At 51.1% G+C, this 14,746-nt stretch overlaps 1 protein-coding gene and 1 long non-coding RNA gene across 4 annotated transcripts; one reads left to right on the forward strand and one right to left on the reverse strand.

The window, feature by feature from the left end:
* Window positions 1-603: 603 nt before the first annotated feature.
* Window positions 604-4,178, reverse strand: P2RY1 (purinergic receptor P2Y1). Its single transcript, XM_065844332.2, has 2 exons — window positions 4,039-4,178; window positions 604-3,497 (listed from the first exon to the last, which is right to left on the reverse strand). The coding sequence occupies exon 2, from the start codon at window positions 3,427-3,429 to the stop codon at window positions 2,338-2,340; it is 1,092 nt and encodes a 363-aa protein (XP_065700404.1). The 5' UTR covers window positions 3,430-3,497; window positions 4,039-4,178; the 3' UTR covers window positions 604-2,337.
* Window positions 4,179-4,431: 253 nt separating this feature from the next.
* Window positions 4,432-14,097, forward strand: LOC136104824 (uncharacterized). Of its 3 annotated transcripts, none has more exons than XR_011740570.1 (4): window positions 4,432-7,863; window positions 7,951-8,145; window positions 8,298-8,382; window positions 8,584-14,097. It is a non-coding gene; the product is annotated as an uncharacterized lncRNA (long non-coding RNA). The 3 variants fall into 3 exon arrangements; XR_011740569.1 differs by having other exon boundaries at window positions 4,432-4,535; window positions 7,384-7,863; window positions 8,298-14,097; XR_010651803.2 differs by having other exon boundaries at window positions 8,298-14,097.
* Window positions 14,098-14,746: the final 649 nt, after the last annotated feature.

Raw genomic sequence — 14,746 nt, forward strand, 5'->3', positions numbered from 1 at the left:
ACAGCACACCCAGCTGCCAGGCCCGCAGAACCGCGCTGCATTTGACTTTGCCAACTTTTGCAGAAAGGCAGAACAGCTCCGTCCGGCCCAACCTGAGCGTGCGGGTTTACATTAGACTGCGGCTGTTTAGGATCTTTCTTCAGACATGGACTAGTAGAACATTTCCTTTCCTAACTGAGCGAAATAGACCACAAAATGCTGTAAATGGATACGATTTTAAACCTAGAGACGCAGATTCGGAGAAGGTCCTATTTTTATGCTTTCTCTCCCTTGAATTCATCTGCCATTCCAAACAAGACATGCCTCGGCTGAATGAAGTCTCGAATAATCACATAATAGGAGAAGTCATTTATTGTGAATCAGGCTCATTCTCTGGTGATATAAATAGGCTGTGCTGTTCCACAGCCTTTTGTCAGTAGGGATTAATTAGCAATTGACCCTTGGCTGGGATTTCTGCACTACCTCTACATTTTTCATCTTACGGGGCTAAATGAGATCTTACCATTGCTTTGAGAAGCTTTGCTTCCCAAGCAGCAGTTTAATTTATCTCCAGGCTATAAATCAGAAGCTTAATTTATCACTAGGTTGCGTATCAACAGTGAATAGTCAGGGTGGAATCGAGTTTATTATAAAGATGTTCTGTTAGAAGACACAGTACTACAGTGATTGAAACATGCTGCTCAATTTTCCATTAATGCCCAATTTGGAATATGAACACGGAGAACCACACTTTACATACTTTACATTTAGCTTTCTAATAAATAAGTTCAATAAATAGGGATTTTGCAGTTAAGAAGCTGTACGTGTCAACAGAAGCTGCTTTACAATGTTGTCAAAAATAACCAGAGCTATTCTTGTTTGTTACCGATCACTGGAAATTAGTAAGTAAAATAGAAATATTTTACTCTTACTATGAAGACAGGAGGAACAAAGATCTGCTAAAATCACCCTTAGGATTACACAGAACTTATTTTATACACTGAACTTACAATTTTGAGCATGCTTTCATACCATTGTTAGCACACAATATTTTCAAATACAGTTCTTAAAAAGATGAGAACCGAGTGAGGCTGCCCATGTAAGATCTCATCTGCTCTGAGCACCAGCTCCTGTGTTACACAATAGTGCAGTTTGCCTGATTTTGGGTGCCCTGTTCCACATTTGGAGAAGACATACACTAAAGGGCCAGATTTAGTCTGTAGTATATTGCAACATCTTGTTAATACAGCACTTTATTTGTCACAGTACAAAAAAATTAATTCTCCTCATTTATGTATATATATAACATATATAATACACTTATCCATTTTAATAATTATTTTCTTGGCAAACAACTCTTACGCTATCTCTACAGATTGCCAGGAACAGAAACATCCTTGTACCAAATGAAAACGCAAGTAACTCGAGCAACCGTAGCTCTGCTCCCCGGGAAGCGCAGTCGTCTCCAGCACACGCACCCCTCGTGTCACCCGTCGGGGGCTCCCGAGGCCCCGAGGCCGCGGTCGGGCGCCGGCGCCGCAGCGGGTGCTGCTGGGTCCCGCGGTTCCTGCTGGCGCACGCCGGCTCTCCACGGCAGGATGGGGCCGGCGGCTGCTCAGCCCCACGTCACCCGGCGTCTGTGCACGGACCACGTGCAGCACAGGCGGACCCGGGGGTCCGTCAGCCCGCCCAGAAACACCCTGCCGCTAAGGGGGCCAGGGTTTCACAACCAGCCACCGCAACCTGAAAGCGTAACCACACACGCACCAGTCAGCCTGACTTCTGAGAAACACCGGCACTCGGCGAGGACCGGGTCATAAACGCTACCGAACTACCAAATAATTACCAGCACTAGAAACAGATGAAGAAATAAAACTGTAAAGGTGAGATAACTGCATCATGACTTCGATTTAAATACTCGATTACAAGTGAGCAAAAGGTTAGGCATGTGGACTGAGCCTCAGAAGAGAAGATACTGCTCTTTCTTATTGTTATTCCCTATTTTTAAAGCGAGGCTGACTGAGAACCTTTTTGAATGTGGGAGACTAAGCCATTAAAACAGAAGCACTTAGATTGCTTTCTTCTTTTAGGGGATTCACTTCATTTTACTGTATCTGACACAAGTCAGAAAGAAATGAGAATATTGTAATGAGAAGGAAAGCTGAATTTTGACATGTTATTTTCCATTGAAATTCTTCCGCTGACTTTGTTAAGCTTTTTCTGTGATCAGAAAAGGAGGCTTTACCAAAAACAAATCTGAGAGACTGGTAGGTTTTCCTCACACTTGTAGCACTACGGCATCCTACCGTCTCAGAGCGGAAGATTTTGTCAAACCGTTCCCAAATCTTTTGCGCTCGTTCACAAACTCGTATCTCCGTTCTGTTTATACTCGGCTAAAATATTGAGAGTCATTTCCTCGCTTTTGGACTGCACGTTGTGCTCGCTTCTCCTGGACGATTTCCTGGTGGCCCTGGAAAGGCGCCTTCGAAAGGTGTCACCTGCCAGGAAGTAAAGGATGGGGTCGACGCAGCTGTTGAGGCTGGCCAGCCCCCGCGTCACCTGGTACGTGGCGTAAACCTTGTCGTTGAAGGCACACATTTGTGGAGTCTGAAAATCCACCCTGGCTCTTAGATTTAAGGTCTTCATCACATGGAAGGGAAGGTAAGACACGGCAAAGACCGTCAACACAATAATCACCAGGTAAATGGACTTTCTCCTGAGAGGAGAATTGTCCAAATCTTTGTAAATCAAAGCTTTCACAATTAGCCCATAGCAACCAAGAATCAGTATGAACGGGATGCAGAACATAAGCACAGTGGTGCACATGCTGTAGATGAAGTAACTTCTCAGGTAATCATCGGCTGTTGTGTCGTAGCACGTTATGGTTTTATTTCTCCTTATCCCCGTTCCCGAGTAGAAGAGTATTGGAGAGATCACGGCCACCACGATGACCCAGACCAGCGAGCTGATGTACACCGCGTTCTTCTTCTTCAGCCTCCCCAGCGACTTCAGGGGGTGCACCACTCCCGTGTACCTGTGCACGCTTATGCAAGTGAGGAACAATATACTGCCGTACAGATTCACGTGGAAGATGAACCTCTGCAGCTTGCACATGATATCTCCGAAGATCCAGTCTGTTTTATTGAAGTAATAAAAGATGAGGGCAGGCAGAGTCAAGACATACAGGAAATCAGCCAGCGCCAGGTTGAACATGTAAACTGAGATGCCGCTCCAAGGCCTCATATGGAAGACAAACATCCAGATGGCCACGCTATTGCCCAGAAACCCAGTGATGAAGACTAGAATGTAGACGGTGGGCAGGTAATAGAACTGGAAGCCAGTTTTGGTCAGGGAACACTTGGTGGTGGTGTTTCCTGCAGACCAACCGCTGCTGGATAATAGGTTAGGTTCAGTTCCATTCAAAGCAGCAGAGAAGAGAACTTCAGTCATGATCCTTCCACCAGAGTCACATAGGTCTGCGGTGAAGCAACAAAGTCTCTACGGGAACAGTAATGCATCTAAAAAAAGAGCAGAGCAAAGAAAGCCTAACTGGAAGGTAAAACCTGCCCTTCTTCAGAGGGTTTCCCAGCGAGTGTGCTCGGCGGAGCGGCTCCCACCGCCCAGGTAGGTCTGGCGTGGGGCGCGCCCACCGTCTCCCCGCACGTCGGGAGCCGGCGCAACCCGGCGGGTCCCTCTGCCCGCCCCGGCGCGACGGGGACCGAGCAGGGCAGGCGGGGCGGGGGCGAGAGCGACAGCGCGGAGCGGGGTAACAGAAAGGGCGAGCGCCGCGGAGGGGCAGCGGCAGCGGGGCCGGCCGGGGGCAGCCGCTCTGCCCGCGCTCCTGGGGCGAGCGCCACCGCCCCGGCCGCCCCCGCGGCTGCCGGCCCCGTCCCACGCTCCGCGCGGCTCCCCCCGGGTCACCTCAGCCTCCCCGGCCCCGCTCCCCTCAGCCCGCCCGGCTCCCCGTAGTCACCTCAGCCCTCCCGACCCCGCTCCCCGTGTCGCCCCGGCCGCCGCCTTCCCCAGCCCGGCTCGGCGGAGCGCCGGGGCCGCCCGTACCTGCCTCCCGCGGCGCCTTCCCCAGCCCGCGCTCGCCTCTCCTCGCCGCCGGCAGCGTCCGCCCGGCGGGGAGGGGCGTCCCGCCCGCAGCTGCCCCGGCCGAGCCGGCTCCCATCGCCGGGCAGGGCAGCCGGGGGCAGGGGCTCTACGGCGCCTCGGGGCGCCGCTCCATGGCGGCTCGGCCGCCGCGGGGAGAGCGGCCGCAGCCCCTCTGCTGCGGGAGGCAGCGCCGGCCCCGGGCGGACTGCGGGCAGGCGGGCGGGACGAGGCGCCGACTCGGCCCAGGGGCGCGCCGCCCGCCCCCCGCACCGCCCTCGCAGGCGGGCGGTGCCGCCGCTCCCGCCCGCGGCACATGGCGGCGGGGCCGGGCCGGGGGCTGCGGGGAGAGGGGGGGCCGGGGCCGCTCGTCCGGAGCACGATGGGACCCCCCGCCGGCACACGCCACGCTCGGCATCCCACCCAGGTCACCCGGCCCACGCGAAACGGGAGCTCAGAGGGTGCGCACATGGGCAACCCGGGGCTGCGGGGCGGGAGCGCGGCACACGGGCGGGCACACACGGGCGAGCACACACGGGTGGGCACATGCGGCGAGGCCAGCGCCCGTGGGCACGCCCGTCTGGCGGTGTCGCTCCGCTCCGGGACACGCGGGAGCCAGCGCTGGCCGGGACACGGGAGGGCAGGGTCCCCCCCGCCGCCTGATGGAGAAGGGGGACACGGCGCCTGGGCCGAGCCCCCGCATGCCAGTACCAATGTGGGGCCGAGCGCGGGCAGCGGGGCGTGGGCAGCGGGGTGCAGGCTGTGGGGTGCCAGGTGTGCTCCTCCCGAGCTGCTGCGAGCGGCTGAACAACGCTCTCCTGATTTTGCTTTCACTCAACCCTTTGAAATCTGCTCTGCAACCCAGTTTAAGCTACACGAACATGTTAATTGCTGTAAATGGAACAGCTGAGCAGAAATATGCTCTACTGACCTCTAATTAAGCGCTATACATTTGGCACTTGAGTCAGAATGCGATTATTATTTATTGTCTTAGCAAAACACAATCTGCTGGTTTCAGCCATTTCTTCCTCGTTCACATTTTAGTTAGGATGTGTAGTGAGTGACACATGAGCTAGTCATATCTGCTCTCAGCTAAAAGCTGTGTTCCAGACAGAGGATTATTAGTGCTTCATGAATATGTATTCATTTTTCAAACTTTTGAGTCTGTCTAAATTATAAAACTACTTTGTTGGGAAAGCTTAATTGGGAAATCAGCTGCATATTGTACCTCTGTAGGAATATGCAAGTGGATGCAGATGGAGTTGCCAGCCTGGCATCTCTTTTGGGGCAAGTTACAGAGCCTACAACTTCGAAGCTGCAGCTTAAGTTTTCTAAATGTCAGACCTTTTCTCCTTGTGTATTAGTTTGTTTTTCTTTGTGTACTTGTCCACTAACTGCAAATTTAGTACCTTAAAGATTCTTTTAATTCAAATTGCATGTGAAGAGGAAGGAAAGCGAAATTTGAGAAAAGAACACCTGTAAAATCTGTGTTGTATAGCAAGCCCAGTTTAAAAACTGTTCAGTGGTGCCCTCTAGGATTTTGAAGTGCTAGCAAAAATGGATCCGTAGCCGCACTGTTCCCGCAAGAGAAAACATCCAGCCCGCAAACCAGACGTGCGGTGGATACAGTGTGATAATATCAAGCCCACCATACTGGGTTATGAAAAAGCCATCTTGCTTCTTGGAGAATCAGCTGCATGGCCCAAAAGCCGAGTTCATTTTAGTAAAGGACTTGGATTGTTGTGTAAAAAAGAATAATAATAATTTAAAAAGTGATGCTATTAGCATTTGAGAAGACTTTAGTTTATCTTTCCTTTTATAATTGTTATTTCATGAGTGATTTTCTCAGTCCCATTGCTAACACGTAGCTTTTCTTGGCAGCGTCCCTGTCTTGAGCAAATCTTGAGTCATACCGAAGCAGCGTTAGATAGCATCAGTAAATATGCACTATGAACTACCGCCTGTTTTCCTCGGTTACCTAAGCAGTGCCATAAATCCAAACGGTGGAGACAAAAGGTTGGAGCAGTAATTCCAGGAGCCTGGGGCAGGAGGCATTGCTCAGGCTCTGTGTGCAGGCACAGGGTCCAGTGCAGGGACAGCTTTGGAATGGGGCTGGGAGCCCAGCTGTGAACAGGGCTGCGGTCTGGCCATACGGGACACAGAGAAGCACGAGATCCCCAGCGCAAGTGCAGGCAGGAGCAGGCAGCTGCCTGCACCAGGTTTGCCCAGCCAGCCGTGCAGCGTTCTCGCGCAGCGCAGGCCCCGTGCTGATGTGACGCTGGCAGGGACAGGGATCCAGCAGGACCCAGCGTGACACCGTGGCTGCACGGGGAGGTGACACCTCACCTGGCGTCACGTTCTTGTGGGACCAATGTGCATACTCAAGCTTGAGTACAAATGTACCGTCACGCCAAGGCAGAACTGAATCTGCACCACCCCCTGCTTGCCATCTTGCAGCTGCAGCACTGTTGGTCTCTTACTAAAGTTTCCAAGCTCAGATTTATAACCTGGTCTCAGAGGCTTCCATTTATTTAGTCTTCTGTGCCAAGGCAGGGTTTTCCAAGATACCTGACTCATCCCTATAATATTTTTCTGAGCCTCCTCTGATTTCTCAGTGGCTTTTTGGGAGGGTGGGCACCCGCAGCAGACACCGCTGTGACGGTGCTGCTGCCATTGATGGGAGCACCGAGCTGCCACCTGCCCCGGCACTTTCCGATGGGAACATTGCACTCGCTCATTGTCTCCTGGCTTCTCCTGGGGAGGAACCTCCACTGTCAAGTGCTGCCAACAGCAGCGTCGCTCCAGAACCACGCGCACCTTTCCTCACAGGAGCGGAAAACAGTGTTTCCCTTTTTATGCCCATTTTTCTAAATCACTGGTATTCTTGCCTCCTTTTCCCTCCTGCCTCACACACCTAATTTTGTCCAGGTGTCCCTTTTCCTTGTTTATACCCCAATTACTGTTACTGCAGTGCTTTGTCTGCTAGAGGTCCAAACACTTATATCGGTAAAGAACGAGGCATATTTTTTAGCAGCCGCACTGTTGCATGCCTTCATACACAGCCGGCACATTAGTGTCTTTCTGCCTGTATCACTGATCTCTTCTTATTTTGGACCACAACCATAAAGCATGTTCCATTAGCACCTTTTCTTCCCTAGCTCTAGCATATGCCTTGTAGCTGAATAGGTTTCTGCCTGGTGGAGCTGAAACTGAATCTGTTCCAGCTTTGCCTCTTAATGCACTTTCTGCAAAATCTGGGATTTTATACCACTGATTTCCATTAAACTGAATGTTTTGTTCTGTTAACAGCTGATTTAACTCAAATGGATGATATATCCCTAACAAGAAAAGAAAGCATGCTCGAGAGCAAATGGAAATTCCCAGTCAGTCCAATTAGTGCTGAACTATCGCAGCGTGTGGGTGTGCGAAGGGACCACGCTGGACAGACATCCAGCTGTTCCTACCTGTTGGGTTTAGGTAGGAGAAGACTTAGATGCAGGCTTCGGTATTTCAAAGTGTGCTGATACGAACAACAGGCAGATGGAGAGGCTGGTAGAAAGGAACCCCATAAACAATCATTGCAATGCTGGCTCATAGGGAGAGTAAATATATATATATATATATATATGCACACAAGTATATAAGGCCCTTTGTGTCTTGCTCGGGAGTGCTGCTGGAAGGCGTGTGTGAGCTGCTCTCGACTCCCCGCTGCAGGACATCGTATCTCCTGCAAAACTGCCTGTTCCGCACCTCACCTGAATTGGCTCGTGACCTTCCTGTTGGCTTCTGGTGAGCTTCCTTCCCCTCTTCCTCAGGAAACTCCTTAGGCCAAAGGATGCTTCATCACACTCTGTTTTCTTTCTCCACTCTCTGCAGTGTCACAACTTCCTTTTTCATTTGTCACAGAAGACGCTATCTCTTCCCAACACCCCGCTTATGGTGTGCAGACTTGCCATGGTAAGCCTGGAGTATGGATTTGTTTTACAGTACTACTGCCTGCAGTATTTAAAAGACTGCACCTTTGAAGCTGTAAGAGGTGTCTCAGCTGGACTTCAACGGCACCTGCACAAGGTGAGAACTGAGGAAATTCTGGTTTAAAGGATTCAAGCAAACATCTGTGCAAAATAAGCAAAGCCTGTCCTCATCCATCTAAAAATACTTACAAATATATAGTAGACAGACTGTGAGCAATGGCTATTTACCCCAGTTTTGTTTCCTTCCAGCCTTAGCTTCACATGCTGGAAATGCCCAGGTTTGTCCTTGACGTGTGAGATCATCTCTGTGGGGAATCTGGGGATGAGCAGCCAGGTATGTGGAAAGTTGCTTTTGTGCAATAAGCAATTTCTGTCACCGTCCTGCAAGAACTCGTGGCCCTTAGCAACTGAGGCGAAGGCTGAGTGCTGGCAAGGAAATGGAGTGCGAGGCAGAACATGTCTGTAGAGATAAAGAAAACCAGGAAGACATAAAATCTCCCACAAGAGATGCCCAGTATTGCCTTTTCCCCCTTAGGATGGGCTGACGGGGTGAGTTCCTGGTCTGCGGTCCTGCACTGGCCCCAGGGATGTCCCTGGGAAGGGCGAGGGGACAGCGGCAGGGACCCCGTCGTGCGGCACAGCGCCGCAGCCAGCCCGCACAGCATGGGACCCGCGCCCCACCGCCGGCCTCAGGACACAAACCCGGGAAAGGGCCGTCCGAGAGCTGATAAGAGCGATGAGACGCGTCTGTGGCAGCTCCGACATGCGCTGCTGGGTGAGAGCAAGCCTGGGCTGAGCTGCCCGGCTGCTCAGGATTGCTGCCAGCAGAACCCTGCCCGGCGCTCCGCGGTGCTGCTGCCGCACCGGCCCCGCTCCGCCACCGCCCGCCCGCCGCTCCTGTCCCGCAGGGCCGCTCCTGGCTGTACTGCGGGTCTTGGAGGTCGTCAACCCGCCATTTAGGAGGCAGCAAAGTCCTGCTGTGTGACTGCTGGAGACACCCGCTGCTGCTGCTCGGGCACCCGGAGCCGCTCTCCCACCCGGTGCCAGCGCCTGTGCGCGCTGTTAATGTCTGAGCTGACATTTTGCTGTCTTGAAAACAAAAGCTGTTCGTGGGCTAATTAGATAGATCTGCACGCAGCAGAACACGAGCCCCAAGGAGCGACAGAGTCCCAACAGGGTGTGAACTTTGGGAGACAGGATGACACAGCATTGTGCATGCAAAAGATGATAATTTAATAATCAAGAGTGGGTAATGTGGTGAATGGATAGCACAAGAACTCAGAGCGCTTGGTCCGTAAGGCCCTGGTATGTACCCGATATGACTGTCACGTGCTCCCGCAGAGATGAATGCTCTATGTCTTTCCTTCTCCTTCTTTGCCTTTAGTAATATTCTAAACTAACAAAAATAACAGAACTGTTTCAGAATGCCTTCTGTATTTCAGAATATGCAAATGTTTCTGATCAGCACTGCTGCTATGATGCCCCTGTGATTCCAGCACAGCGAGAGAGCTAATGGAGGTGACTTATTAATCCTAGTAGAGCAACTACACTTCCAGAGTCTAAAGATAACCCAGAATACTGGAAAACTTGTTCTAATTACAGCAGGGAGCATCTTGCCTACTTCCTATGTTGCCATTTTAAATTGAAATTACTGTTCTCAGTAGAAAAGATCTTTTGTTCAGCTACCAGCCAAGAAGGTTTAATAGTGCGTTAATACTCATATTACACAGTTTCCTCAAATGGCCAAGGAGACAAACAGGCAGGAAACACTGAAGGTCTTGTACCAAGGGAGAAAAAATGGAGTATTTCAATGAAGTGCGTGGTACCTGCTGCATGGAGGGAGATGCAGACCACGCTCCCTCGAGGGTGCTGTACCCACAGCATCCCAGAGCGCGTCTCAGTGGGCAGGGGCAGACGTTCCTGTTTGCAGGGATGTGTCTCCACGGGGCCGCCCTGCTGGCAGGGAAGCCTGGGGGGGACTGGGGGCCCCGTGGGTGCCTGGTGCCTCTTTCCAGCCCTGCTGGCCTCCTCCTGCTCCCCCAAAGCCTCCTACTCCCCCAGGCCCCTGCTGCTGCAGCAGCACAGCTGGATTTCCCTGCAGCTGGATTTCCCTGCAGTCGCGCACGCGACAGCAGCACCATGTCTCACCCTAATCCCGTTTTGACACCCAACGCTGATTTTTCACTGGAGCTTGCACTTAGATGTCCAGTTGTGTGCATCTGGGTGATGGTTTGGCTGTGGTCTTTATCAGGCCCCTCTGTCTTTTTCTCTGTTACCTGGAGCAAAGGCAGCAGCAGGAAGGCAGCTGCGTTTTCCCAGCCCAGCAAGGATGCGGCAGTGGATGGAGCGGAGGGACCCTGCGCTCGGGGAGCTGCACAGCCCCGCTCGTACACAGGTTTGGGTGCTTTCAAGAGCCTTGTTACCTCTGCATTCCGTGTTAGCAATCCCAGTCATGGTCTTGTTTGAGGTGATGGAAATGGGTGTGAGAGCCACGTTCCCTGAGACCAGCTCTTCAGGAGGCCTGCGGGTGCCCTCGCTCCTCGCCTCCTTTGGGCTCTGTCTTCCCTCCTGTAGGTCCATGCAAAGTGGGGGAAATCACTGCAAAGCCCAAGCTCAGCGGGTGCTGAGAGCGCAGCCCCGGCCCAGCAGACACAGCCCGGGCAGCATCTGGTTCTGGAACACAGAAAGTCAAATAGTATTTAGTAAATACCTGCAATTGCGTCACCAGCAGACTGTATCAATAAACATCATCTGCTGGCATTCAGCAAGTATTAGAAAATACGGTAAGATTGGAAAATGTGGCAAGATTGAACCGCCAAATCTGCATTTTGATACTTCTTTATAAACGTATATAAACGTAGGCAAATTTTTTTCTTGACATTTTAATATAGTATTTGATCAGGTCAGCTGGTTAAAAGAAATTTTGTCAACACTAAAGATAGCAGGCAGCTACAATTAGACAGTATTTTCAGGTGCTGAACTTTCCTACTGTGCATTGATCACCGGAAAGAAGATGTTAAAACTGATCTGGAACAGTTTTTTAAAAGCCAAGATGAAGGAATCAGAGAACAGTAATGTAATCAGAGGTGAAAGTCTGGCATATTGCCTTTCTCTCGATGGAAGGCAGCAACAAGCACAATCTAAAATTTGTGGAGGTAACCTCTGGTGGCTGTTGGTAAAAACCACTTACTGGTGCCCTTCTGAGCTTTTCTCCTTTGCTTTTCTTTATTCTGCACCCACGTTTCCTTTCCTGATCAGTTCTACAGGAGCTGAGCTCCAGCCCAGGCTGCTGCTCCGGGAGCTGCAGCTCCTGCCTCGCTCTGCATGGAACTGATGCCTGATGGTTCACTGGAAGGTACAGAACCTGTGAATTCTGACAGACATTTTTTCCCACATGGATAGAACCGTATATCCATGTGCCCTTTTGCTTTGCTGTACAGCAGCAGTTACATGCTTCTGCACGTGAACGTGGAAATACTGAATATCTGACCCTAGGACTGCATTTCAAAGGCTGTTTCTGTAACTCAGCGTTATTCACCAGGTCCTGCTGACGGCACAGACTCGGTTTACCTGTGGTCCGTGTTAGAGCCTGACTAAGTTTTATCTGTTCTTCAATTCAAGGGTCCAAAGGTACCAGTAACAACCAGTGAACGGTTTTTCTAATGGCCCATAAGGATCTGCTTTGGCCCTGGTTTTACCAGAACAAGAAAGGTGCAGCCCTTGTCCAAGTCTCGCTGTTGGTAACAAAACCCAAGTGGCCCTGGGGAGCGGTGCTGCCCCCTGCCCTGCCTGCCCTGCCTGCCCTGCCTGCCCTGCCTGCCCTGCCTGCCCTGCCTGCCCTGCCTCCCATCACTTTGCTGTTTTGCAAACCGCCCTCCTTCACGTTCCTCCCCGAAGGGCTGAATTTGGGGAATGAAGGGCGTCAAAAATACCAGTAACTGAAACAGAAACTAAATTATTCAGTTTAGTGCTGCCACATAATGAATCCTGGATTTTCAGCGGTCCTGGTGCCAGCACTCTATTCTGTTTTATTTTGGGAATATCTGATAACATGGTTATTGCAAGGAGGTGATAGGGGTTCCAAATAAGTACCAGAAGTCTCTTTTTTTTTGACTCTCCTCTGAGGGGTTTGCAGCTGATTTGGGTTGGAGCTCCCTGAGCAACCTCTGCAGCCAGACCCTTTCGTTCTTCCTCCAGCCCGCGTTCCCGCTCTCGCTGTCCCGCAGCTCTCCCTGTCCCAGCTCTGCCCCGTCCCTCCCCGAGCTGCGTGGGTCGCGGTCCCTGCTGCCCGCGGTGCTCCCGGCTGCTCCCCGCCCGGCCCTGGGCTCCCACCCAGCGCTTGAGCGTCTCAGGGCACCGCGGCACCCGCGGCTCCTCTGTAACTCCGTGCAACTCCAACGTGCATCTGACAATTAAGGTGAAATTGGACGGCTCCCACTGAGAATTAGGAAGGAAGTGATGCTGAGGAATAAACAAAGAGATACATCAGTACCTTAAATAAACAAGCTTAATCAAAACCTAATCATGTAGTACGAAGAAATACCAGATCAGCTCTTACTGGAAACAAATACCCTGGCGATCATTACTGAGGCCCTTTCTAATTTAATGTGCAGTTGCTGAAGCAACAGCTTCAGTTTAAGCTGCAGCAGCTGCAGCACTGAGTGCTGCTCGGAAGCGGCACTGCTGCAGGGACCTTACTCCCCCCACGTCCCTTATTGAAATTCCAAATACAAACACTCACCTGGTTTGTATCCGAGTGTTATAAAACAAATCTGGTAGGGTAGGCATGATGACTGAAGAAACAACATAAAAACATCACTATAAATCTGCCCTGTGATGCTGTAAAGCCGAGTGAGCCCACGGCTCAGCCGGGAGGTATACGTGGCCAGGGACAGAGGCTCTGGAGGAGCCGGCTCCGGCGCAGGGCGATGGGAAGTCCTGGACGAACCCAACAAGGTTCCACTCGCCCTCAGGAAACTGAGTCCCGGTTCCAGAGCAGCTGTTGGCAGCTGCATCGGTCCCTGCAGCGTGATGGGACAGAACCCCCGATGTTCAGGGGAACACACCAGGATGGGGTCTCTCATACATCTGATTTACCTGAGCTTCCGTACCCTGTGTCCCTGATTTTATCTCCCGTTTCATACCAAACCGGTCACTTCTCTGCTGTGGGCACATCTGCCCTCCCTGCTTGCCCCGCACCAGCGCTATCCCTCCCCATAACAACTGTTTATTGAGCTTTTAGGTAGGGGATTAACTTTTGGCTTTTAAAACTGGAGCCTCAGGAGCTTACTTCAGGAGCCTAATCTAAAAATGTACTGGGAAAAAAATAGTCACTGACACATATCATCTTTTTCATAATCTCTAGTTATTTATCTAAAATAACCCACTGTTAAGGAAAAAATACCTCCGTTAATGTTCAAACATAAGTATGTTTGTTGCTGTATAAACCTTTTAAAGCTATTAATGATTGATTTTAATGCCTTGTATTTAATGGAGGGGCAAGATCAGCACTGACTTAAAACCATAACGAACTTGTGTGCAGAAAAGCAAAAAGTCCCCTGTGAGTTTCTATTTGTCACTCTAATTTAAGTAAAACCAAGAGCAAAAATGAGGTAGGTAGAAAAGCTGTACTGCCAGAACTGCAGAGACCTCTCGGATAAGGAGCGATACAAAACCATATCGCTGTCTAATCTGGGGTTTCTGAAGAGAAACGTGTCCTTCGTGTGCAGGACCAGCACCACCACGCAGAGATGGTGGGCAGTGCTGGTGTTGCAGCTGTGGTGGATCCCGTGCAGCGGATCCCATGGAATCAACTGGCACCTGGCAAAAACTGGTTCTTAAAGGTTCCTTGAAGAGTTCCTCAGAGATCGTTTTTGCAGAGCGCTGGGCCAGGCGGTGTGGTGTTCAGCCGAACCGCCTCGACCCGTTCCTGGGATTGCACCAGCACAGGGTTTGCCGCTGAGTGTGTAACAGCAAAAAGATCAATCACGCTGCTGCGGAGCCCTGACCCGCGTGTCCGGAGCCGCCTCTGCAGCCTCCTGGAGCCGTTCAGCTCATTCTTCAAATAATTAAACATAACTCTTTTTTAAGACGTGCCTTGTTAAATGGTTTTCAGTTGTTCTTACAGTGTCTCTGGTATTTTTTCCATGTTGACAGTGATTTTACTGCAATCTACCTTTCTTTTTCTCTTTTCTGCGCCCCTGACCTTTAAGAAATGCCATAACTACACATAATAGTGAATTGTAAAAATCCTGATTTGACAGGATTAAGAAACGTTAAGAGAAAGGAAGGAGGTCTGTGCCCAGGGCCCTGCACGGTTTTGCAGGAAGCAAGGGAGATGTGACTGTGAGCAGTAAACACAAAGTGCCCATTTATGTGTGATCCTATTGCTACTGTACCAGCACAGAGAGAGAATTTGCTGAATTCCCAGTGTCTGGAAGAGCAAACCCCAGTGAGAGGTGTCCTGTGACCATTCCCTTCCTCTGAGCCAGCCGGGTGTTGCTACTGCCCGGTTTTCCCCTTATCTCTACACGAGGAGAGCCAAGGGGAACAAGAGGGAAAACATTCCTTCAGCCTGACTCACTGCAGAAGGAAAAGCTGCAGCGGGAGGCTGAGGGACTAAACCAGCCGTGTTTGTAAGCAGATTTCTGTAGTCCTGGTGCAGAGACTCGGAACCAAGTAGTGACTTGTCCTACAAA

This window comes from Patagioenas fasciata, chromosome 9 (genome assembly GCF_037038585.1).
Source record: "Patagioenas fasciata isolate bPatFas1 chromosome 9, bPatFas1.hap1, whole genome shotgun sequence".
NCBI classification, from domain to species: domain Eukaryota; kingdom Metazoa; phylum Chordata; class Aves; order Columbiformes; family Columbidae; genus Patagioenas; species Patagioenas fasciata.